The sequence below is a fragment of the Bubalus bubalis genome, chromosome 17 (assembly GCF_019923935.1).
Source record: "Bubalus bubalis isolate 160015118507 breed Murrah chromosome 17, NDDB_SH_1, whole genome shotgun sequence".
Classification (NCBI taxonomy): domain Eukaryota; kingdom Metazoa; phylum Chordata; class Mammalia; order Artiodactyla; family Bovidae; genus Bubalus; species Bubalus bubalis.
Genome location: NC_059173.1, coordinates 21,660,077 through 21,686,160, shown reverse-complemented (window position 1 = coordinate 21,686,160; position 26,084 = coordinate 21,660,077). Strand labels below are relative to the sequence as shown.

At 48.4% G+C, this 26,084-nt stretch overlaps 1 protein-coding gene across 3 annotated transcripts in view; it reads left to right on the top strand.

Annotated features, from left to right (window-relative positions):
* Positions 1-26,084, top strand: part of SCARB1 (scavenger receptor class B member 1) — a 93,331-nt gene that overhangs the window by 44,536 nt on the left and 22,711 nt on the right. For all 3 annotated transcript variants that reach the window (XM_006049998.4, XM_006049997.4, XM_044930289.2), the window contains exons 2-7: positions 4,204-4,361; positions 7,282-7,423; positions 12,482-12,685; positions 15,111-15,206; positions 17,790-17,905; positions 20,602-20,768. In XM_006049998.4, the coding sequence (XP_006050060.2) occupies positions 4,204-4,361; positions 7,282-7,423; positions 12,482-12,685; positions 15,111-15,206; positions 17,790-17,905; positions 20,602-20,768 (883 nt within the window). The remainder of the gene's footprint in view (positions 1-4,203; positions 4,362-7,281; positions 7,424-12,481; positions 12,686-15,110; positions 15,207-17,789; positions 17,906-20,601; positions 20,769-26,084) is intronic.

Sequence of the window (26,084 nt, the reverse complement as noted above, 5' to 3'; positions counted from 1 at the left end):
ATGCCATCCAGCCATCTCATCCTCTATCGTCCCCTTCTGCTCCTGCCTTCAATCTTTCGCAGCATCAGGGTCTTTTACAATTATATTTCCAATATTATATAATATTATTATTAGTTATGATGAATAAAAGATCTGTCTAGTGCCTAGAGTTAGCAGTGCTAGATGGTAGGGAACTCCCTGGCGGTCCAGTGGTTAGGATTCTGTGCTCTCACTGCCAGGGCCCAGGTTTGGTCCTTGGTTGGGGAACTAAGGTCTGACAAGCACAGCAAAAAATAGAAAACCCACTGCATTGTATATTTAAATATTTGCTAAGAGGTTAGAGCTTATGTGTTTTATCACAAACATGTAAAAAGAAGGAAACTGGGTTGATGTGTTTTCTTCTGACCGCTGTTCTGTGGATGAGGGGATGGAGAGAGGGCACGACAGACTGCCTCTGCCTGTGGGCCTGTCTTTGTTCCTTCGTATTAAAATTTGAAGGTTTCCATCCGACCCCCAAACCCACCAACAACTTCCAGGCTGAGGTCTGAATTCCACTTTCTTGGCTTCCTCAGTGGCTCAAGTGGTAAAGAAACTGCCTGCAATGCAGGAGACACAGGAGATGCAGGCTCGATCTCTGGGTCAAGAAGATCCCTTAGAGGAGGAAATGGCAACCCACTCCAGTACTCTTGCCTGGGAAATCGCACGGACAGAGGAGCCTGGCGGGCCCCAGTCCATGGGGTTGCAAAGAGTTGGACATGACAGGGCAAGCATTCACCTCATTCACCAAGCCCGTGCTGAGGGGGTGGGTGGTGGGGCTGAAGAGGAGCCACACAGCCTCGCCGGGCCTCAGTGTCCCTGCCTGTGACGCGCAGAGGTCCCCCCCTCTGGGAGATGGTCTGGGTGAGGTGCTCTGGCAAGTGTGGCAAAGGAGTCTCCTGGGGTCCAGCCGTGGCCTGAAGATCTGCCATCTGCCTCCCGGGTGTGTTGATTTTGAATAATACCGTGTTGCTCTTGAAACAATCGGGAGATGCCATAGAAACATCTGGATTTCTGGCAGCTCACAAAATTTGGGAGGAGCTGGAAAACCCTGAGCCCCAGGGACCTCGGGGCCCAGAAGGGAGTTGCAGCTGCTGCCTTTGTTGAAGGTGAGGGCCATGACCCTCTTGGTTCGAGGGGTCATGGTGTTGGTTGGGGAGCTGACAATGATGTGACGAGCCTAGAACAGCACCTGACACACAGGCAATCCCTGGGAAATGCTTGTTTTTTTTTTTTTAATTTTATATTGGTATAAAGTTGATTTACAATGTTATGTTAGTTTCCGGTGTACAGCACAGCAATTTGTATGTAGTAGTGTCTATGTGTTAATCCCAACCTCCTAAAATATACCTGCCCCCACCCTTCCTCCCTGGCACCTATAAGCTTGTTTTCTGTGTCTGTGCGTCTGTTTCTGTCTTACAAATAAGTTCATTTGTATCATATTTTAAGATTCCTCATGTGATATCATAGGATATTTGTCTTTCTTTGTCTGACTTACTTCACTTAGTGTGACAATCTCTAGTTTGATCCACATTGCCACAAATGGCATTATTTCATCTTTTCTATGGTGAGAATATTCCATTGTATATATGCCGTAACTTCTTTATCCATTCATCTATGAGTAGACACTTAGGTCACGTCCATGTCTTGGCTATTGTGAATAGTGCTGCAGTGAACCCTGGGGGTGCATGTGTCTTTTCGAATGAGTTTTGTCCAGATATGTGCCCGGGAGTGGGATTGCAGGATCATATGGTAATTTTATTTTTAGTTTTTTGAGGAATTTCAATACTGTTCTCCATAGTGACTGCACCAGTTTACATCTCCACCAGCCGTGTAGGAGGGTTCCCTTTTCTCCACACTCTCTTCAGCAAGGAAATGCTCATTTGTGTTGCTTTGTACAAACCACATTTTCTCGTCACCTTTATTTGCATGTACTGGATGCTCAGGTTATAAAAATGATCCTGGATTTCCCTGGTGGTTCAGTGGTTAAGAATATGCCTGCCAGTGCAGGGGACGTGGGTTCGATCCCTGGTCTGGGAAGATTCCACACGCTGTGGGGCAACTGAGCCTGTGGACCACAAATACTGAGCCTGCGTGCTGCACCTACTGAAATCTGACCACTGCAACTAGAAAGTAGCCCCTGCTCCCTGCAACTAGGGAAAGTCTGCACGCAGCAGTGAAGACTCAACGCAGCCAAAGATAAATAAATAAATTTTAAAAACCTTAAAAAAATGATCCTTGTGACTCTTGTAGCTGGTAGGAAGATGTGTTCATCAATAAAGGATTGTTACACCCGAAGGCAAGTCTCTGATCTGATATTTTCAAGAGAACTTTGAAATCCAGATTTTATGTTAAATCACTTTTTTGTTGTTGTTCTTGACAATGAGTTCAACTTTTCTTCATTGAAGTGCCATGTAGATCAAATGAAGCACAGTTGAGGCTACAGAGTCACTGGCCCCATTGGACAGATGGGAAAACTGAGGTTCTGGGCTGGCCAACTTGCCCTCAGGTCTGACTCTCTCCAAATCCACTTCTTTCCAAAATCTACCAGTTAGGGACATGGGGCTGCGCCTGACTGGCCAGCTCCAGTCTTCTTCCTTCTCCAGAGCCCCTGCCCACCGGTTCTGGGACAGTCTGTCTGGGGACAGTGGGAGTGGCTGTCGTTGTCCTGGGAGGCCACATTCAAAGAAAAAGTGAAGGTGACGCAAGCTGTTCCAGACACTTGGCTTTGCAACATGGAGCAACTACCTGATGGGCTGGTCAGGTTGGGAGCGGGGTTAGGTGGCAAGGGGTTTTTGCCAAGCTTTATAAACCTGGAGATTTATAGTTCATATGGCGCTAGTGATAAAGAACCTGCCTGCCAGTGCAGCAGACACAGGAGACACGGGTTTGACCCCTGGGTCAGGGAAGATCCCCTGGAGGAGGAAATGACAACCCACTCCAGTATTCTTGCCTGGAGAATCCCATGGACAGAGGAGCCTGGCGGGCTACAGTTCATAGGGTCACAAAGAGTCAGACATGACCAAAGCAACTTAGCACAAGAGCACAGCACATAAATTTCTGTATTTCTGGCTTTTCATCGAAAATTGCTCTTGTTCTCATCTCCTGCCCTCCCACTCACAGGCTCTGTTCCCACCACACTGGCCTCCTGGCTGTTCCCCATTGCTCTGTCTGAGTTCTCCCAGCCCCAGGGCCTTTGCACAGGCTGTGTCTTATGCATGAAATTACCCACCACCACTAAATCCCTCCAGTGCCTTTAGTTTTTAATTTTGGTTTAGTTTTTTTTGCTTTGTTTTTCCTTACATTTTCACCTGCCTGGCTCCTCTGTTTAAAATTGCAGTCCTCCTCCCAGTCCCTGCTGTGTTTTCACTATGTCCTTTCATACACCACATGTTGTACCCTAATTGTTGATGACCTGTCTTTCCTCTACTGGAATAAAAGCCCCATGAAGTTAGAGATCTGGGTCTGTCTTGTTCGCTTTTCTAACACCAGCTGTTAAAAGAGGGTCTGGCATGTCGTAGGTGTTCAGTAAATGTGTATTGACATGGAGAACAAACTTAGGGTTACCAAAGGGGAAGGGGGGAGGGATAAATTAGGAATTAACAGATACACACGACTATATATAAATAGATAAACAACAAGGACCTACTATATAGCACAAGGAACTATATTCAATATCTTATAATAACCTATAGTGGAAAAGAATCTGAAAAAGAATATATATATATAAAATTGAATATTTTGCTGTACACCTGAAACATTGTAAATCAACTATACTTCAGTTTTTCAAAATGTGTGTTAAATGAATGAGTGAATGAATGAATGATGAATTTGACACACGGAGCTCAGTTCCCACCAGGTGTCATGAGCTGTGGTTGAGCAGTGGCCACCTCCCAGTCTCTTGATCAGGCTGTTGTTATTATAACACATTTAGAAATAATGCATACAAATAATATCAGCTATTAACATTAATTATGTCATATGTCAACTCTGGAGCAGCATGTGTCAACAGCTTTCCCACCTCCTCCTTCTAGAACATCTCCAGGGAGCCCCTTCCTCAATGACCCTGTGGAGTCTGTGATGCAGGCTGGCACCAAGCAGCCCTTTTGGAGCCTTGTGGTAGGGCAGGTGGGTGGGTTGGGGCCCTGGCCCTCATCCTCATGAGCTTGTTTGTTTCGTCCCCCACAGAATGTACGCATCGACCCCAACAGCCTGTCTTTCAACATGTGGAAGGAAATCCCTGTCCCCTTCTACCTCTCTGTCTACTTTTTCAACATTGTCAACCCTGAGGGGATCATCCAAGGCCAGAAGCCACAGGTGCAGGAGCGCGGGCCTTATGTGTACAGGTGAGGATGGAGGGGGTTGGGCTGGGACTCAGGTCATCACCCCATTTTACAGATGACGAAACTGAGGCCCCTTGCAGAAGGGCTCATTCAGGGCCAATCTGCTTGCTCCAATCCGGTGCTCCAGTGCTTGAGACTTGGGAATGGCTGCCTGGCTTTGCCACTCAGCAGGTCTCTGACTATGGGCAAGGGCCTTTGCTTTCCTGTCCTGCAATGTCCCCTTCTGTAAAATGGGGATGACCGTATCCATGGTGGAGTGGTTATGAGGATTGGATGAGATAATGGGGAGCCCAGCACAGTGCCTGGCATGCAGTAAGTGATCAGTAAATGTTCGTTATTAACACATTATCGTTACCTGAATTTGGCTGCTTGCCACTCAAAAGGCAAGTGTTGGGATTTCCCTGGCAGTCCAACAGCTAAGAATGAGCACTTCCACTGTAGGGAGCGCAGGTTTGATCCCTGGTCAAGGAACTAAGACAGGAACTTCGAGGTGTGGCCAAAAAGTTTAAAAAAAAAAAAAAAAAAGGCAGGTTCTGGTTGGAAAGGAAAGATTGCTTTATTTAGGAGGCCAGCAATGTGGGGAGAAGGCGGATTCATGTCCAAAAACCAACTCTAAAGATTCTGCTCAACCATGAAAGTTTTTAAAGGGAGAATCTTTTGGAGAAAATGTCAGGGCCTTTATCTTCTTCCACTGTGTGCAAAACTTTGTTCTGATTGGTTGGTGGTGCAGTTAACAGGGAGGTATTCTGGGAGTCTTCTGCTCGGCAGAGGGTACCATCCTCCACCTTGGTGGGGGCCTTAGTTCCTGCAGAAGAACTCAGAGATACTGTTCTGTGTATCCCTTGAGGAGGAGCCAGGACCCTGCCCCAAGGCTGCGCTATTGTTTCCTGACTGCCCCTCCTTTGCTTCTGTCTCCCCTCCCTCCCCTGATAAACAACTGTTTGAATCTGCCCCCTGGAACTCAGGGAAAGTCAAAGAGGCTGAATGAAGCATATTCCCTACACAAAAACTGGGGACACGGAAAAGGATTTCTACCTGGGAGGGCCCCACAGGGTCCTGCTGTCTTTCTTTATGACCGCAGCTGTCACAACTTCTTCATTTGATCATTTTCTTTGGGAGGGTGAAGCTCTCCAGTGGCTACTGGGCTGCGTGGCATTGGCTGGAGCAGTTTTCCAAGAGACGCTCTGCCACAAGGCTCCAGAAGAGCTGCCAGGTGCCAACCTGCATCACAGACTCCACAGGGACATTGGGGAAGGGGCTCCCTGGAATACAAGACCCGATTTCTGGTGCTGCCTATTCTGCCCTCAGGAAACTGCAATCCTGGCTTAGCTCATAAAGACTTCTGCGTCGAAGCTGAGCCTGGTTTGCCAAAGTTCTTACTTATCTCTTCATTTCATAAGCCTTTATGGAGTACTGAACATCTCCTGTATGCCAGACACTGTGCCAGTTCACTGTTAAAGGCAGACAAGAGCCCCTGCCTTACAGAGCTGACATTCCCATCGGGAGAGAATAAACAAGTGAACAGATGAGGGGAAACCCGGCAGCATAAGCGTGGTGCAGACAAAGCAGGTCAAGCCATGGAGAGTGCTGGAGGCAGGGCTTGGTGGGGGCTGGTCGAACTGAAGGGTCAGGGAGGACCTTGACAAAGGGGGACACTTCCCTAGACCCAGATGGTGAGAAGCGGGCACTGCAGTGTGAGGATCTGGGGGGAAGTAGTCCTGGACAGAAAGCAGCGGGTGCGAAGGGCCTGAGGCAGGAAGGTAGTCTAGCGGGGGAGAAGGCATGTGCGGCTGGCGTGTTAGGAGCGAGGGAAGAGTGAGTGGGAGAGAGGAGACCTGAGAGTTGGACGGGGCTGGATGGTGAGGACCCTGGAGCCCACAGAAGGAGCTCAGTTTTATCCTGTGTGCAAAGGAGGGTTTGGGGGAGAGGATGACGTGATCTGATTTCCCCTTTTCAAAGATTCTTCTGGATGCTCTGCAGAGAATGGATTGCAGAGCATGATGAAATAAAGAGCATAACAGCAATAAAAACTGCAGCTGATACATGCTTTTCTCTGTGCATTAGGCAATCGTTATAGTTGCTTGACATGCATAGCTCACTCAGTTCTCACAAGTAGGGACCTAATGACGTAAGTCTGCTTATTACTCCCATTTTATTTTATTTTTTTTCCTTGGCCGCACCTCGTGGTATGCAGGATCTTAGTTCCCCATCAAGGGATTGAACCCATGCTCCCTGCAGCGGAAGCATGCAGTCTTAACCACGGACTGCCAGGCAAGTCCCATTACTCCCATTTTAAACATGGGAAAACAGGCTTGAGTAGTAAGTGATGGAGACCGGATTCGGGCCCCCTACTTTCTGTCTTCAGAGTGCATATTCCTACCCACCATCCTCTCTGCCTCCCTCAGAAAAGCTAGGATGCCCAGGGGGAGGGTGATGAGGGATGGAGGGATGGTGGCAGCTTGCCCGGGGGAGGGAGCATATGGGATTTGGTGACAAGAGGCTTCTGTGCTTGTCCTGCAGTAGGTGGGCTTCCCAGGTGGCTCAGTGGTAAAGAATCCGCCTGCCGATGCAGGAGACCCAGGAGACCCGGCTTCGATCCCTGGCTCAGGAAGATCCCCTGGAGAAGGAAATGGCAACCCAATCCAGTATTTTTGCCTGGAAGATCCCATGGACAGAGAAGCCTGGCAGGCCCCAGTCCATGGGGTCCTGAAGAGTCGGACACAACTGAGTGACTAATACTTTCACTTTAAGAGGATCCTGGAGGGCTACATACAGTCCTTGGGGTCACAAAGAGGCGACTAAGCACATACCACAGTGGGTGGGTGGTGGAACAGACGTGTAGGAGGCAGTCAAGCTCGGCACACAGACAGCCGAGGGGCCCCCGGGCTCCTGGCAGCTGACCCACCGGCTTCCTCCCCCACAGGGAGTTCAGGCACAAGAGCAACATCACCTTCAACAACAATGACACGGTGTCCTTCCTGGAGTACCGCAGCTACCAGTTCCAGCCGGATAAGTCCTGCGGCCAGGAGAGCGACTACATTGTCATGCCCAACATCCTGGTCTTGGTGAGATACCCCTGGTCCGTCTCTCCGCCTGCCCCCTGCACTGGGCGGTCCCTTGAGGGCTCAATCTATGGCTCCTGGGTTGACTCGGCGGGCTTTCTGGGTGCACCTTGGTCTCTGGCTGGGGGCATTGGTCAAAGTCATGGCCTTTCCCTTTTCAATCTGCAAATCTAGAGACTTCCCTGGTAGCCCAGTGGTTAAGACTTCCACTGCAGGGGTACGCGGGTTAAACCGCTAATTGTGTGCAACAACAACAAATACAAATCTAGAATCTCCAAAAGGGAGTACTCGTGGGGAGCTGAATGGGGGCGCTGTGTGCTTGTCTGTGGTGTTTGGAGGGAGACTGTGGACAGGACGTCCATTCTCTGCAGGTAAGAGTCACAGAAGTAGCTGGGTTTACTGCCTGTCTGCCATGTGTGCTGGGGCCCCCAGGACCACCCCCAGGTTCGCTGACTCATTTGTAGCGCTCGCAGGACCCGGCATATATGGTTGTGCTCTTGGCTGTAGTTTGGTAGAGTGGAAGGAGGCAGAAGAGAATCAGCAGAGGGAAAGGGCACGTGGGATGGTGACCAGACGCAGGCTTCCAGAGCCACCTCCCAGGGGAGTCACGCTTCATTCCTTGAGCGGTGATTTATGACCACACACAGGTAGGTCTCCCCTATCAGGAATGCTCACTACAGAGACTCAGCGCCTAGGGGGTGTTTACTGGGGGCTCGTCATGGAGACGCCCTCTGCCTGGCACGGATCTGCGTTCCAGGAAAGCAGGTGGTACAGTCCAGGCACAGTGAACCCCTCTTATCAGTTAGGAAGCGGTGGGAGCCCTCCTAACATCAGGATCTCAGACGCCAGCCAAGGGCCAGGCCTTTCTAGAGAGAACTGTCTCAGGTCTGCTGTGTGAGCATCTTGCTGATACTACGTGTTAGAACTTGTGTGTCAGGCTTCACACATACTACCTGTTTACTTGTCAGCAATCCCACGATCATTAGGTACTATTATTTTCTCTGTAGAAGAGGAAAACTGAAGAACAGAGAGGTTAGGTGACTTATCTAAAGTCACTCAACGAGCAGGTAGCAGATTAGGGTTTTGAAACTAGTTTGGTCTATGAGGCTGCCACTCTGTGGCACTCAGCCTCCCATTCAATCCTCTGTCCACCCAGTTGAGGGTCAGCAGATGTGTGCTCCGGGGCTGGCCCCAGGCTGGGCTCAGGATCAAATGTGAATGCACCTGGGAAGTCTGTTGGGTGGACAGGATGAAAGCTCAGATAAATGCAGCCTGAAGCCTTGCTGCTGCCTCCCTCAGAGTCAGATGTGCGTGTTTAGGCAGTGAAGTCACTTTCCCCCACCAATTAGGTTGGCAAAGACTGTGTGATAAATGCCCAGGGCTTAGGAGCGTTTGTGGGAACAGACACTGTCGTTAGGAACGGAACTGGTATGAGCTGTTGGAAGGTAATTTTCAACTTAAATTGAAGTGATTTTCGATGTAAATTGCATGTGCCCTTGACTTCAGAAGTTTCATAGGTAGGAATGTGTCCTCTTGATAGAATAACACATGTGGGCAAAGATGTTTGTTCTCAAGGATGTTTATTTCAGCAACGTTTTCAGAGCAAACATCTACTGATCATCATGGGGAGTTATGTTGTGATATCTACTGCATACGAGCAGTGGACTAGTATACATCCAGCAAAAGGAGGCAGGGCTGCAGAGGGTGTCGTGGAGCAGTCTCTTAGTTATGTCTAACTAGGGAAAATCGAACACAAGCATAGTGCCCCTACTTACTGTTTCTGAAGGAGAAATACTTGCACGCATGCATACACCCACTTACACACGTGCTTTTACATGCCTTGACCAGCTGGGCTTTTTCTATAAAGGGCCAGATAGCAGATGTTTTAGGCTTTGAGGGCTAGACGTTCTCTGTTGCAGCTGTTTAAGTCTGCCATTATAATGCAAAAGCAGGGGCTTCCCTGGTGGTCCAATGGCTAAGGCTCCGAGCTCCCAATATAGGCGGCCTGGGTTCGACCCCTGGTCAGGTATGACCCCTGGTCATATGCCGTAATGAAAGATCCTGCATGCCTCAACTAAGACTTGAAGCAGCCAAATAAATAAATAAATATTTTTAAAATGCAAAAGAAGCCCAAGACAAAAACAAATGAGTGGGCATGGCTATATGCCAAGAGACCTATTTCATGGATATACTGAAATGTGAGTTTCATATAATTTTCATGTTTTTCATACGGTCTTCTTCTGTTTTTCTTTCAACCATTTGAAAACATACAGAACATCTTAGCTCCTGGACTGTAAAAAGCAGGCCATGGGCTAGCTTTGGCCCGTGGACCACGGCTTGCTGACTTCTGGCGTTGATGTTTCCTGCAGGAATACTCAAGAACCCAGAGCAGTGGGTTGTCTTGGGGGAGGAGATTAGGAAGAAGAGGGTCACGGGTTAGAGAGGGACTTTTACTTTATATCATTTTACGATTTTTAAAAACCATCTAAGAGACTTCCCTGGTGGTCCAGTAGTTAAGAATCCACCTTGCAATGTAGGGAATACAGGTTTGATCTCTGGCCGGGGAACTAAGATCCCACATGCCGTGGGCTAACTAAGCCTACACGCCATAACGAAAGATTCTGCATGCCGCAACTGAGACCTAACACAGCCAAAAAGGAAAGAAAAAGAAGAAATACTGACTTAGAGAAACACGATGCCAGTATTTATACAAAATAAATGAAACCCATCTATTTATTACCCTAAAAATCATAATGTTAAGAGACCCTTGTGAATTCTTATGGAATCAGACCTTTATGTTTAAGAAAATGCTGGTTCCCTTCCCCCTTCTGCAGGTAGAGATTAGATACTGGATGTGTTTGTGCTTATTGTTCAGTCGTGTCTGACTATTTGTGACCGCATGGACTGTAGCCCACCAGGCTCCTCCGTTCTTGGGGATTCTCCAGGCAAGAATACTGGAGTGGGTTGCCATGCCCTCCTGCAAGGGATCTTCCCGACCCAGGGATCGAACCCAGGTCTTCTGCATTGCAGGTGGATTCTTTACCATCTGAGCCACCAGGGAATCCCAAGTGTACTGGAGCGACTAGCCTATTCCTTCTCCAGGGGAACTTACCAACCCAGGAATCGAACCAAGGTCTCCTGCATTGCAGGCGGTTTCTTTACCAGCTGAGCTACCAGGGAAGCTCAGATATTGGATGTTCAGTTCAGTTCAGTCGCTCAGTCGTGTCCGACTCTTCGTGACCCCATGAATTGCAGCATGCCAGGCCTCCCTGTCTATCACCAACTCCCGGAGTTCACTCAGACTCACGTCCATCGAGTCAGTGATGCCATCCAGCTATCTCATCCTCTGTCGTCCCCTTCTCCTCCTGCCCCCAATCCCTCCCAGCATCAGAGTCTTTTCCAATGAGTCAACTCTTCGCATGAGGTGGCCAAAGTACTGGAGTTTCAGCTTCAGCATCATTCCCTCCAAAGAAATCCCAGGGCTGATCTCCTTCAGAATGGACTGGTTGGATCTCCCTGAAGTCCAAGGGACTCTCAAGAGTCTTCTCCAACACCACAGTTCAAAAGTATCAGTTCTTCGGTGCTCAGCCTTCTTCACAGTCCAACTCTCACATCCATACATGACCACAGGAAAAACCATAGCCTTGACTAGACAAACCTTTGTTGACAAAGTAATGTCTCTGCTTTTTAATATGCTATCTAGGTTGGACATAACTTTCCTTCCAAGGAGTAAGTGTCTTTTAATTTCATGGCTGCAGTGATTTTGGAGCCCAAAAAATAAAGTCTGACACTGTTTCCACTGTTTCCCCATCTATTTCCCATGAAGTGATGGGACCGGATGCCATGATCTTCATTTTCTGAATGTTGAGCTTTAAGCCAACTTTTTCACTCTCCACTTTCAGTTTCATCAAGAGGCTTTTGAGTTCCTCTTCACTTTCTGCCATAAGGGTGGTGTCATCTGCATATCTGAGGTTATTGATATTTCTCCCGGCAATCTTGATTCCAGCTTCTGTTTCTTCCAGTCCAGCGTTTCTCATGATGTACTCTGCATATAAGTTAAATAAGCAGGGTGATAATATACAGCCTTTTTTTTTTTTTTTTTAATAATATACAGCCTTGACATACTCCTTTTCCTATTTGGAACCAGTCTGTTGTTCCATGTCCAGTTCTAACTGTTGCTTCCTGACCTGCATACAGATTTCTCAAGAGGCAGGTCAGGTGGTCTGGTATTCCCATCTCTTTCAGAATTTTCCAGTTTATTGTGATCCACACAGTCATTGGATGAGGCACCTTTAAAAAGTAAACCAAGTGCCAAGATGGTATCTCCAGAGGAAAACAAAAATTCGGAAATAAATTCGCCCATATTCTAAGCACCCAGATACTAGGTAGAACTGGTGCTTGGGGCTCTTGGAGTTTGGAAGGGAGATGCTAAGGAAGTCGAGTACAGTCTGCATTAAGATTCTTTGCTTATAAGGTGACAGTGAAAGGTACTCTAAATTGGCGTAAGTAAAAAGGGCATTTATGGGCTCATGTTACTGAAAGGGCAGGAGCTGGCCTGGTTTCAGGTGTGGCTTGATCCAGAGTGCAAACGAGGTTGCCCAGATCTGTGTCGGTTCCATGTTCTGGCAGATCCACCCCTCAGGGTGGCTGCAGTCTTACACACACCACGTTCAAAGGCAGCCAGAGCCACCTCCCCTCTCTACCCCACAACCCCAGCTGGTTTGCTCCTTGTGGCTTGTTGGTTCTGATGCGGCTGCATACATATTCCCAGACCAATCACTGAAGCCAGAGAGAGGAAGGTTTCTGATTAGCCAGGACTAAGGCACACGACTGCCTCTGGGGCTGGGGGTGGAGTTAAGTCGGCCTGAACCCGAGAGCACAGGTGGTCCTATTACTGAAGGATCAGGGGATGGTTCCGGATGCCCCAGATACCCACTGCAGGGATCCTTCTAGGCCTGACCACGTCCCGGGATGGCTGTGCCTTGAAGCTTGGCTTGAGGTCCAGGGAGGGCAGACAAGCTGTGTCTAACTTCTAACCTGTGGTGTCCCCTGGCTCTGCAGAGTGCATCAATGATGATGGAGAACAGGCCCGGGCTCTTGAAGCTGATGATGACCTTGGCCTTCAGCACGCTTGGCCAGCGTGCCTTCATGAACCGCACTGTTGGCGAGATCATGTGGGGCTATGATGACCCCTTAATCCACCTCATCAATCAGTACTTCCCAAACTCACTCCCCTTCAAGGGCAAGTTCGGCTTATTTGCTGAGGTAAGTGTGGCCCAGTGAGAAGTTCAGGGCCACTGTCTTGTCCCCCACTGACACAGCCTGGAAACCAGTTACCAGCTTGCTTTTTGAGCTGGCAGAGGCCCCAGGAGCTGTGGGTTGTCAGTGACAGAAAACCTAACTGAAACTGGCTTAAGCCAAAGCCAGTTTCAGTTAAATTCTATTTATTGATTTATTGGTTCATATAACTGAAAACTGTAGGGAGAGAGATTCAGGCACAGCTTGATCCAGGCTTAAATGATGTGACTGGGGCTGAGCTTAGATGGTTGGAGGTTGGTGCTGGAAGAAAGGGGAATGGCTGCTGGGGAGGCAGGTCAAAAATGTCAACTATTGCTTTGCTCTGAGTTGCCTGCTTTATCTTAATCTTGATCCCTCATAACCTAGTGGTGTCAGTGATTGGGATCCTGAGTCATGATCTGATGTAGAGTTAGATCCCTGACCTCTGATCCCTGACCTTGGTTCCCTCAATCACAGATTGTAAACAGCCCTCTGAGTTGCTCCAGGCTGAGTTTCCTTTTGGGGCTCTGCTGATCTGGTGTTGGGGGTGGTAGGAGGGAGAAATCGTGATTCAGTTACAGGCATGTGATAGCTGCTCAATACATTTTTGAGCAGGATGACAGGTTCTGGGTGTGTGGGTAAGTTGACAGGTTTAAGGTAAGTGACACGATTCTTGTCAAAGCAAATTGTAAACTGGTAAACAAATGAAAGTTATTACAGATTGAGTCACATGCTTATAAACTATTTTTGACTAGGTATAGTGGAAATTCCAAAGCAATAGCCCAGCAATGTTGGTGTGGTGGCTTCCCACTCTTCAGGGATCTAGAATTCTACTACTCTGCTCTCCCCACCTTAGAGTGTGGTTTCCATACTCAGGATTACTGCATGGTCCAAGAGGCTGCTGGGGCACCAGCTATCACACTTACTTTCCAGGTAGCAGCAGGAAGGAAGAAGTGGTAGGGGATTTAGGGGCAGTCGGGGGAGTTGAGGACAAAGCAACATGTCCTGGCTGTTTCCCTCTTTGGGAGGGAGAAAACCAATTTCCACTTGCTTTCCGTTATCCAGAACTAGACCTGTGGCTACACTTAGCTGCAAGGGAAGCTGGAAAATGTTAACTTACAGCTAGTGTGTTGATGCCCTGAGTAAGGTTTGGGTTTTGATATGAAGGAGAAAGGGGAGAATGGACTCTGGGTAGTAACTAGAAGTCTCTGATACACTTGGTTATAATTATTATGATAGTATTCTTTTGGGTGAGCATTTATTAATAATAATAACAGCAATAATAAAAATAAAGGCTAGCATTTGGAGATGTTACTATTTCTTAGGCACTATCCTGAACAGTTTTTACACATTAGGTCTTTTAACACTCCCAGTGTCTCTTTGTAGTGGTGTCTGTTACTGTCTCTTTATACTGGCTGAAGTTTGGGCTCTTGAAACCCTGAATGGACAAATGACAGGGCACACTGATATTAGGAAGCTAGAGCAGGCTTTGAACTTAGGCTCTGTTGGCTTACCCAGTCAGTAATCAATGTAGCTATTTGGCTGGTAAACAACCCCTATTGAGTTCCTCATGGGTGCTGTACCTTACATTATACGGCGTCCTCAGAGGTAAAAGGGTGCTTTCTAAATTTTACCCGGCGGCCACTCATTTTTTTGTGTGTGCTTTGCACAGTTTTGCTTTGAATTAGAAATCTTTTTCTAAGAAATTCCCTCAGGGTGCCAAAGCCTGGACTTTCTGTCTGGAAAGAACTTGATAAACATCAAGTTCTCTTTGCCTGTATGTTTCAGGATAGGCCAGGTTAAGCAGCCCCCAGATCTCCATGGCTTAGAACAGCAAAGGTTAATTTCTTACTTGTATGCCAGGTCTAGTGTGGGTGACCAGGGCTCCTCTGCTCTTTGTGGTCACTCAGGGACCCAGGCTGAGGGAGGCTTCTGCTGGATACATGCTTCTCCGGTCTCGAGAGCAATGATAGAAAGCACAGTGACATGTGCATGACCAGCTTTTAAAGCTCCCCCCCCGGAAGTGACATTATACTTTCTCTCCTTTCTCACTGATTGTTTTCACTGATCGAAGAGGTCACGTGGCCATGCTTTCTTGTAATTTGGGGAATGGGATGGGGTGACCCTACCATTCACCTGAGAGGAGAACCAGACTTTCCTGGAGTCAGGAAGGGAAAATGGGACGTTTTCTAGGATGGATGTGGTCTTCAGAGGAGTGTCCCTCCTAGAAAGCCCTCAAGTCCTCCTCCTCTCGACTCCCCCAGTGCTGGACTTGCAGCGGTGAACAAGACAATAGGCCCCTGTTCTTTGGGTGAAGGGGGAGCAGCCTGTGGGTGGGCCTGAGTATTGACTCCCCATTTCCTTTACCTCCATCCTGGGGCTTAAAGATGTCATTCTCTGCTGTTGTCTGCAGCTCAACAACTCCGATTCTGGCCTCTTCACCGTGTTCACAGGGGTCAAAAACTTCAGCAGGATCCACCTCGTGGACAAGTGGAATGGAGTCAGTAAGGTGAGGGCAAGAGGCGACAGCCGTCCTGTGCAGGGACCAGGTGGGGGTGGCAAGGGCTGGGATCCACCGCCCAGAGCACCTTCTTCCTCTTAAAACAGGAGTTTGGGATTGACATGTACACACTGCTATATTTAAAACAGACAACCAACGAGAGTCTCCTGTGTAGCACAGGGAGTGCTGCTCAATATTCCTTAATAACCTAAATGGGAAAAGAATCTGAAAAAGAATAGATACATGTGTATGTAAAGTGGAATCACTTTGCTGTACACCTGAAACTAACACATTATAAATCAGCTATGCTTCAATTAAAGAAACAAAACAGAGGAGGGGATTGCATCTGTAGGGGAGATGCTCTTGAGTCCCAGACCTTATCTGTGTTTAAGGCTCAACTAGAGAAAGCAATGGCACCCCACTCCAGTACTTTTGCCTGGAAAATCCCATGGATGGAGGAGCCTGGTAGGCTGCAGTCCATGGGGTCGCTAAGAGTCGGGTACGACTGAGCGACTTCACTTTCACTTTCATGCACTGGAGAAGGAAATGGCAACCCACTCCAGTGTTCTTGCCTGGAGAATCCCAGGGACGGGGGAGCCTGGTGGGCTGCCATCTATGGGGTCACACAGAGTCGGACACGACTGAAGTGACTTAGCAGCAGCAGCAGGACTTTCTAGGTGGCTTAGTGGTAAACAACGCGCCTGCCAAGTAGGAGATCCCTGGAGGAGGAAATGGAATCCCGCTCCAGTATTCTTTCTTGTTTGAAAAATCCCATGGACAAAGGAGCCTAGTGTGCTGTAGTCCATGAGGTTGCAAAGAGTCAGACAGGATTGAGCAAGCAAGCAAAGCCTCAGCTAGGACTTTCCTGGCGGCCCGGTGGTTAAGATTCTGCCCTTCCACTGCAGCAGGGGTGGGTTCGATCCCTCCTGGGGGAAGTTCTGTCCACTTGCAGCAAGGCGCAGCCAAAACGAAACAAAAGGAAAACTAGTTCTTGGTTCCCAGTGGGTGGGTGGGGCATATCATTTATTTAGCACCTACTGTATGCTAGGAACCACATTGTTTCTTTCCTTTGGTGCTTCACTTACAAGAATGCTTCAAACATATTACACTGAAGATACAGCCATCCTTTGTACTAAAAGATTGAGTAAAAAAAAAATTGCGCTAGAAACACAGGAAGACATTCACATTAAAAAATAAAATAATAGAGACAGATATAAAGTGCGCTTTGTATGTCTTCACACGCCCAGCCCCATTCCTACCCGAACTACAGAGGAAACCCACAGTTATCAGTATTGGGTATATTCTTCCGGTGTATTTTTATCCATTTGAGGTGCGATTTTTTTTTTCTTCTAGGAGCAGAATGAAATCATACTTTGTGCATTGTTTTGCAACTTGCTTTTTTCACCAGAGTGGCCTTTCAGCATTTCTCATGAAAATGATTATGTGGTGGTGGTGCCCACACCTTCCAAATGCTCATCAGGGTGACGGGTGCAGAGAGGGCTGTAATAGATTATCTTCTGGGCTGGGGGCTGGGGACAGATTATCCCCCATCAGGGCCTGGACTGACAGGATTACCATCGCAACCAGTAATAACCATTCTGAATGGACACTGTTGAAATTCTCTTTGGCTTGCTTTCTCAAGTTAAAAATGTACAGGGACTTCCCGGGTGGTCCAGTGGTTAGGACTCTACGTTTCCACTACAGGGGGCCCGGGTTCAGTCTCTGGTCGGGGAATTAAGATCCCACATGCAGCATGGTGTGGCCAAAATATGTGTGTGTGTGTATGTATGTGGTTGTTGTTTAGTCTCTAAGTCATGTCCAATTCTTTTGCGACCCCATGGATTGTACCCACCAGGCTCCTCTGTCCATTGGATTTCCCAGGCAAGAATACCTGAGTGGGTTGTCAATTCCTTCTCCAGAGGATCTTCCCAACCCAGGGATCAAACCCGTGTCTCCTGCATTGGCAGGTGGATTCCTTACCACTGAGCCACCAGGGAGGCCCAATATGATGTACATATATATACACACACACACACATACGCACATATGAACATATGCTTAAAAACCTTCTACTGGGACAGATGGGTAAAAAGTGAGAAGTCTTTTTTTTTCTGTCCGAGTGTCACTCTCCAGAAGCATCTATGGTTTTTGCAATCTCCTGGTAGCGACCATTATGATTTTAAATATTTTACTTACGGGACTACCTTCTCACTTGATCTGTTTTGACGACGTGCCTGCCCACTTCCTGTCTGAGAGGCGATGATGTCTGGTCTCTCCCGCTCACTGTGCTCCTTGGAGGTATGAGTGACAGGTCCGCTTTACAGATGAAGTTACTGAGTCCCCAGCAAAGTTGTATGTTCAGGGACGCACGGTCAGGGAATGGGGAGCTGCCATCGATAGTCTGTCTGGCTGTCTGTCTACACAGCCTGATCTCCTTGCACCAGGACGTCTATCCAGGAGGACTGGCTTCTTTCAATTTGGTGGTGACTTCACATGGTGTGTGAAGTCAGAGCTCCAAGTCACATGGGCAGTGTCCAGGTCTTTATGAGTCCTTGCTTGACTAAGAGGCCATGTTTAAATGCTTCCCCACAGGTCAACTTCTGGCATTCCGATCAGTGCAACATGATTAACGGAACTTCCGGGCAGATGTGGGCACCATTTATGACCCCCGAATCCTCGCTGGAATTTTACAGCCCTGAGGCCTGCCGGTAATCGCCCTGATGTGTGACAGGGCTTCCTTCTGCTTTGTGGATGCTCAGAGCCGAACCAAGTGGCTTGTGGCGTGTGCTTGGAAAGCGCCTGGCTCTTCTGCATGTCCACTGGCCCCTGACGCCCGCTTGAATTCTCTTTGGCTGCTCCATGAAGAGCTGAACTCCAACTGGTGGTGCTTTTGCAAGGCCCAGGGAGGCTGCTGGCGGTTGTTGGGGCTTGGTGGTTGTGATGGACAGGAAATGGGCAAGATGGCAAGGGGCCGTGGAATAAGGCAACGATGGGCTCCCTGGGCCAGCTGCCCTGTTTCCAGTTGGGTGCTGAGAGGCCCGGATGCCTCTCTTGCAGCCCCTCCACTTTCCAGAGTACAGCCTCAGAGGTGAGCTTGGGGCTAAACAATTCCAGTGGCCCCGGCAGAGGGATGAGAAGAGACAGCGGCTCCTAGAGCCGTTCTCTGGGTGTTTCCCCGTCCTCGGCTCCTCTGTTGAGGCCACTCTGGAAAAATCCTTTGCTTGGGATTTCACTGATGTGAATTCAAGAGACTCACCTGCCACCCTAGCAGATCTTGACACAGCCCTGTCTGCGCGAGGCGCTGGGGTCCCTGCAGAGACAGGATGGCCGGGTCCTTGGTCCCTGGGGGTTGTGTCCTGGCAGGGAACTCAGGCCCATGGACCTGCAGGGGAGGGTCAGAGAGTGGAGGTGTTTTTGTTCTGTGTGTGTTCACTTCCTGAAATTAGAAATTTCAACTTAGAGAAGCGTTCCCAGAAAGTGCAGTTTTCTCTGCATTTGTTGTTGTTTAAAATGTTGCTAAGTCATGTTTGATTCTTTTGTCACACCGTGGACTGTAGCCTGCCAGACTCCTCTGTCCATGGGATTCTCCAGGCAAGAGTACTGGAGTGGGTTGCCATTTCCTTCTCCAGGGGATCTTCCCGACCCAGAGACTGAACCCTCGTCTCCTGCATTTCCTGCTTGGCAGGCGGATTCTTTACCGCAGAGCCACGGAGCCACGAGGGAAGCTGTTTCTCTGCATTCCCTTCTCCAATTTTCCTGATTGTTTCTTTTGCCCCATCAGCTTTATCCTCCTGACTTCTCTCTCTCCCTCTCTCTCTCCTCTCTCTGTATATTTTTTCTGGACCCTTTGAGAGTATGTTGGACACCTAAATACTTCAGTGGATGTTTTCTAAAAATAAGGGCATTTCTTTATGTAACCACCTCACACCACCATAATGAGAAAATTTAGCATTGACCTGATACTATCGTCTAGGGTGATACTCTCCAATAAAAATATAATACAAGTCCCATCCACAATTTTAAATTTCCTAATGGCTGCATTAAGGAAAAATCAGGTAAAGTCATTTTAATGATGTTTTATTGGACCCAGGAGATCCAAAATGGTATCATGTCACAGTGGGTAAACAAATGTAAAATACTAAAGATGGACTTGCCTGGGGGTCCAGTGGTTGAGATTCCACACTTCCACTGCAGGGGGCATGAGTTCTGTCCCTGGCCAGGGAAGTTCCACAAACTGTGCAGTGTGGCAAAAAAAAAAAATAGAGAAAAATATTGAAGAGCTGTTTTCAATTGTTTACCCAATTGTTTGGGGGTATCAAGCCATAGGAATCTGGAGTGTATTTGACATAGCTACATCCCAACTTGGACTGGCCCGATTTCAAGGGCTCCAAGGCCATGTATGCTGAGTGGACCCTGTGGATAGGACAGGTGGGCTGGTTCTGATCCACAGGCCATGTTCAAGTTTAGAAGCGCCTTTGAGCAATAAGGCCAGGTGAACAGAAAGAGGGTGAATGGGGGTGGGTTATGGTGCTGCTCCCTGCGGAGGTGACAGCCAAAACGGGACCTGAGTGAAGAACTGAAGTCTGATGTGGGAATAAGAGGGAGGAACATTCCAGGCACTGGGAGCAGCAGGTACAAAGGCCCTGGGGCAGGAGGGAACATGTGGGAGGAATGGCCAGGAGGCCCGTGGGGTGCAGTACACGGTGTTGCTGGGTTATTGTTCAGTCACTAGAGTCGTGTCCGACTCTTTGCGACCCCACGGACTGCAGCACGCCAGGTTCCTCTCTCCTCCACTATCTCCCAGAGTTTGTTCACATTCATGTCCATTGAATCAGTGATGCTGTGAAACCATCTCATCCTCTGTGGCCCCCTTCTCCTTTTGCTTTCAATCTTTCCCAGCATCAGGGTCTTTTCCAGTGAGTCAGCTGTTTGCATCAGGTGGCTGAAATATTGGAGCTTCAGCTTCAGCATCAGTCCTTCCAGTGAATATTCAGGGTGGATTTCCTTTAGGATTGACTGATTTGATCTCCTTGCAGTCCAAGTGACTCTCAAGAGTCTTCTCCAGTTAGCAGGGGCTGAATCCTATAGACGCCTGTGGCCATGGTGATGACGTTGGATTTTATTCTAGACTGGAAGCAGTTGCAGTCTTATGTGGGGTTGTTGTGATACATTTTGTCCTTGTTTTAAAGCTTGTGGAGAATGGATTGGTGTAGGTGGTGGAGGCAGGGAGACACATAAGGAGGTTGTTGTAATTTGCCAGGGAGAGACGGGGCAAACTGGGACAAAGCGGGGGGGGGGGGGGGGGTGCGGGGGGGGCCGTGCCTGTGGGGAGTGAGTTTACTCAGGCCACCCAGTTCCGGTCACCGCCTTCTGGGATGTCATCCTACATCATCTGTCCCTGCAGGTCCATGAAGCTCGTGTACAAGGAGCAGGGGGTGTTTGGAGGCATCCCCACCTTTCGCTTCGTGGCTCCCAGCACCTTATTTGCCAACGGGTCTGTCTACCCGCCCAACGAGGGCTTCTGCCCCTGCCGGGAGTCCGGAATCCAAAACGTCAGCACCTGCAGGTTCAGTATGTGTCATCCCTGTTGGGAGGGCGGGAGGGTGTGGCCCGTGCTGAGGGGTTTATCTGTCTCTTTAATTCCTGGCCTCTGTACCTTTGATAATTCCATTAGTCCAGAGATAATGAGGGGCCAGGAAGATAACACGAAAAAAAAAAAAATGCCATGTGTATCTGTTGCTGTCGTAATAAATTCCCACAAACTTGGTGGCCTGGAATAGCACAGGTTTACGATCTTAAGCACTCCGGTGGTTCAGAAGTCCGACACAGGCCTCCCCATGCTAAGAGCCAGGTGTCAACAGGCTGCATTCCTTTCTGGAGGTAGAAGGGGTGTCTCTGATTCCTTGCCTTTTCCAGCTTCTAGTTTTTGTTGTTAAGTCACTCAGTCGTGTTGGACTCTTTGCGACCTCATGGACTGCAGCACTCCAGGCTCCTCTGTCCTTCGCTGTGCCCCGGAGTTTTCTCTAATTCATATCCATTGAGTCGGTGATGGTATCTAACCATCTTATCCTCTGCCACCCCCTTCTCCTCCTGCCCTCAATCTTTCCCAGCATCAGGGTATTTTCCAGTGAGTCAGCTCTTCACATCAGATGGCCAAAGTATTGGAGCTTCAGCATCAGTCCTTCCAATGAATATTCAGGACTGATTTCCTTCATTATTGACTAATTTGATCTCCTTGCATTCCAAGGGACTCTCAAAAGTCTTCTCCAGCACCACACTTCCAAAGCATCAATTCTTCGGCATTCAGCCGCCTTTATGGTCCAACTCTCATGTGTGGATGGTCCATCTGTACATGACTACTGGAAAAACCATAGCTTTGACTAGATGGACCTTTGTTGGCAAAGTGATGTCTCTGCTTTTTAGTACCTTGTCTAGGTTTGTCATAGCTTTCCTTCCAAGGGGCAAGCATCTCTTAATTGCAAGGCTGCAGTCACCATCCGCAGTGACTTGGAGCCCCTGAAAAGAAAATCTGTCACTGCTTCCAGCTTCCAGAGACCCCTAGAATTCCTCGCTCAGGGTTCCCTTCCTCTGTTTTCAAAACCAGCAACATCAGAGCTCTCTGATCCCACTCCTGTGGTCACATTTCTTTTTCTGATACATTTGTGCTTCCCTTTTCCAGTTTTAAGGGCCCTGGAGACTATATCTGGCCTACCTGGATAATCTAGGCCACACTCCTATTTTAAGCTGATTAGCAGCCCTCATCCCTCCTGTAGCCTAATTCCCTTTGTAACCTTTGTAATCCACAGGTCCCAGGGGTTAGGAAGCAGACATCTTTGGGAAGGGCATCATTCTGCCTCCCTGGCCATGATAGGTAGCTTTAAAATGAGGCATCGTAGGGAGGACCTTTCCCCTCATCTGGGGAGGAAAGGAAGCTGGCAATGGCCTGAGTTCCATGAAATCTTGTTCAGCGTTGGATTTCCCTGGCTGTCCAGTGGTTAAGGCTCTGCACTTCTGCTGCAGGGAGCTCAGGTTTGATCCTTGATCAGGAAACTAAGATCCAGCATGCCTGTCACATGGCATGGCCAAAAAACCACAAAAAATAATTAATTAAAAAAAATCTTGTTCAGCGGCGTGCAGTTACGGGCTTGGGTGTGGTCGCTGGCGCTGCCACATTGTCCTCTAGTGTCGTCAGTGTTTTCTGGTTGTGTGCCAGTCCTCGAGGCACCCCGCCTCATGTGCTTACTGTGGAGACTTGGATGTCAGCGCAATCTCCCTCTCCTGACCCTCATCCAGGTCACTGGCAAGCCCGGCCTTCAAATGAATTCCTGAGTCCTTCCTGTCTTCCTGCTGCCTCATGGTCCAGGGCCCTTCAGTTGGCCTTCCTCTTGCATTGTGGCTACCCTCTGTGCCACCCATTTCTCAGAATTCCCAGTGTGTTCCCTTATGTGGCTATTTAAATTGAAATCGGTGACTTCCCTGGTGGCCCGGTGGTTAAGGCTTCCACTCCAAGGGGTGTGGGTTCGATTCCTGGTCGGGGAACTAAGATCCTGCATACGACATGACATGGCCAGAAAAAAAAAAAAAAGGAATCAATAAATTGAAATTGGTTTGATTGAAATCAAATTAAAAAAGCAGTGCCTTATTGCACTGGCCATATTTCAGATGGTCCCCACCTTCATGTGCTGAGTCGAATGACTGTCCCATGGGATGAACAGTACAGAAAGAGAATATTTTCATTATCATAGAAAGTTCTATTAGACATGGTTCCAGCCAGCCGCCCAGGGGGCCTTTCTGAGACTCTGATTGGCAACCCAACCGTTTGCTTTAAATGTCCAACCCATGTGTGTAGAGCGAAGTCCTTACGGGGGGCCCACTGTTGTCGGGATGTGGCCTCTGCTGGTCTCTCTAATGTGATTTCTTCCCGTACTTTCCCCTTAACTATTCTTTAGCCCCACTGCCTTTGCCCTCTTTCTAAGATATATCTAGTTTGGTCCTGCCTCAGGGCTTTTGTATCAGCTATTCCCCAGGCTGCTGTAGATCTCTATGGGTCTTTCCCTCACCTCCTCCTGGTCTATTCCAATGCCACCTCCTCCAGCAGGCCCGCTCTTATTTGCCGCTCTAAAGTTGCTCTCCCCACCCCACCTCCCAAATACTCTATGTCTTTTCACCCTTTATTATCTTCCTGGTGCTCATCACCCCCTGAAATCACTGAAAGTGTCTCCACTGGACGGTAAACACTGTAGGCAGGTCTGTGTCCTCAGCTTCTAGAATTGTGCTCAGTATGTAGTGGGGACTCACGCAGTGTGTAAACGTAGGGATGTTTGGGTGTATCCTACTTAGGAAATTGAGGCTCAAGGCTGGGGCCTGACTGAGCTCATAGGGCTGGTAGGACAAGAAGCCATTCCTCATCTTTCTAGGTCTTGTCTTCTGGGGCCTGTTTGATTAGAGCCACACTGTCAGCTGGAGATGGGGATTTGGGAGGGGTTGTTTGCAGGAGGGTTGGGAGGAGGGACTGTCAGCAGGTTGGGCGGATTCCCCAAGTTCAGGCAGAATGAGGTACTTCATGGGCAACGTGTTTGAAGCTGGGACCTGGAAGTGCCCATCTCTGGCATGGCCGTTTCTGGCCCTCCTGCCCTTTTCCTCTGTGTGCTTCTTTCTTTACTGGTGTCTATGGGAATTTCTGCTTGTAGGTGAGCTGACAGTGCAGAGACCTGGTAGGCTGTGTGCTACACAGTTGCCATAGCAAGTGGCAGACGCTATACCAGCCTGATTAGGCCGAAAAGGGCACTTCTTGGTTTATCTTTGTATTAGGCATGGCTCCAGAGCTCAGCTGTGGTCCAAAGCTGCCTTTTACCATGGGCCAGCTCGATATTCCTCTGGACTGGTTTCATTGCCAGGGAGGCTTTTGGCTCCAGGGTCCAGGATCACCTCCTCCCAGCAGAAAGGTGGCAGCGGGGGTCCTCTGTATTCCAGCAAAAGTCCCAGAGTTTGCTCTGATTGGGCTGGCTTATATCACATGACCGGCTGTGAACCAATCAGTGGCCAAGGGTGGGCTATGCGGATTGGGCAGGCTGTATCACGTGCTCAGCCCCTGGTTCCAGTGAGTGGAGCCAGCACCCACATGGCAAGAGGGAGGGGCTTAATTGAAGCCTAGGTTCTAGGAGATGGTGCATACGGGGCAGGCAGAAACAACATATGCATCCACTGCCAAGGGCTAGGCTTGAGAATTACACTGCCTCATCTTAGCACATGTGCCAAAAGAACTTCAGAAGTGCAAGGGAATTATGTATGCATTATGTAAATACAATTTTTTCTTTTACATTGAAATAATATATACAAGAAAGATACCCAACTGACACACGCACTTTGAACGTCCACAAAGGGATGGAGAAAGAGAGCAGGAGTGATCCTCTCAGCCGCTGGCCTCACTTCCAGCACCACGGCTTTGCCTGCCTTTGGTCTTTATATAAATGGAGTCATAAAGCATATATTTCTTTTTCTCTCTGGCTTTTTTCACCCATTTTCGAATTGGTGAAGTCCGTCCCCATTGTTGTTGAGTGCTCTTTTCATTGCTGTATAGTATTTCAGTGGGACCGCACTTCCATTTCCTTACCTCTTTTACTGTTCATGGGCATCCAATAAGATTCTGCTCATTGACCATTACCCTAGTAGTGCTAGGAACGTTCTCATACATGTCTTTGGATGCACTTGTGTGTGTATTTCTGTGGTATTTTATCTGAAGATAAGAAATACCCACTCATTTCCCTTTCTGGGCCTTAAAGAGTTCTTGGACTCAGAGAACTGTCTCTCCTCCAACCTCCGTGCTGTGTAAGGTCCTGAGACTTGCTCACTGGAGCCCCTTAATTGTAATCCATGGTGATCCTGGGCAATTAGGTCTGGTTAGATGTGTCATAAAGCTATAAATTAATTACCACTTATTACCTGGGCGTTGTCTCTCTCAATCTGTTTGGAAATAAAATAGAAAAAACATGGACATGCGTACATGCTATTAAAAAACCAAGCAAGCTGAAGCAAGAGCAGGTGATGGCAAATTGGTCTAGCCCATCTCAGTCTCCCCCCAGCCTTGCAGGCGTGATGGAGCTTGTTTGAGGTTCATCATCTTCTAGGGCCTGGCTCAGTGACTGCTTCCCTTACCGAGGGGGAGGTGTTCCTCGTGTGTTTGCTCTGTTGATTTCCTCTCATGGTAGAGATGGGAGAATGGGAAACAAGGTTTTTCAAATTGTGAAACCTTGTCCTTGGTGGTGCCCAAGGCCCCAAAGGTCCAAGGAGGCAGCTTTAAATAAAATTGACTTACATGGTGCGAGGGGGTCTTCTGGGGTGCCTCAACTGGTAAAGAACCCACCTGCCAATGCAGGAGATGCAAGAGGGGAGGGTTTGGTCCTTGGCTCGGGAAGATCTCCTGGAGAAGGAAATGGCCACCTGCTCCAGTATTCTTGCCTGGAAAATCTCATGGACAGAGGAGCCTGGTGGGCTTCAGTCCATGGGATCACAGAGTCAGAGACAACTGAGTGTGTGCACACGTGCAGATAGGGTGAGATAGGGTTTCTGTTTTCCATTCTTTTTCTCCTCCTGATTATCTCCAGGAGAAAGTGTTGGTGCTAAGAGGGCTTGAGTGCCTTTCTAACACTCATGTGTCCTTTTTTGACAGAGAAAGAGCAAGTCTGAGGGTGCCAGACTCTTTTTTTCATGTAGGTAACAGTCTCTGGATAGAATCTACAGCATTCATTTGTTCACATTGTATTTATTCCTGTATTTATTTTCTAATTCCGGCAAGTGTTTACCAGTTATGCCTCAGATAGCAAGCATCTTTAAAATATAGCTGTTGAAATAAAGCAATAGCAGCTGCTTCAAAGAAGCACATTATGT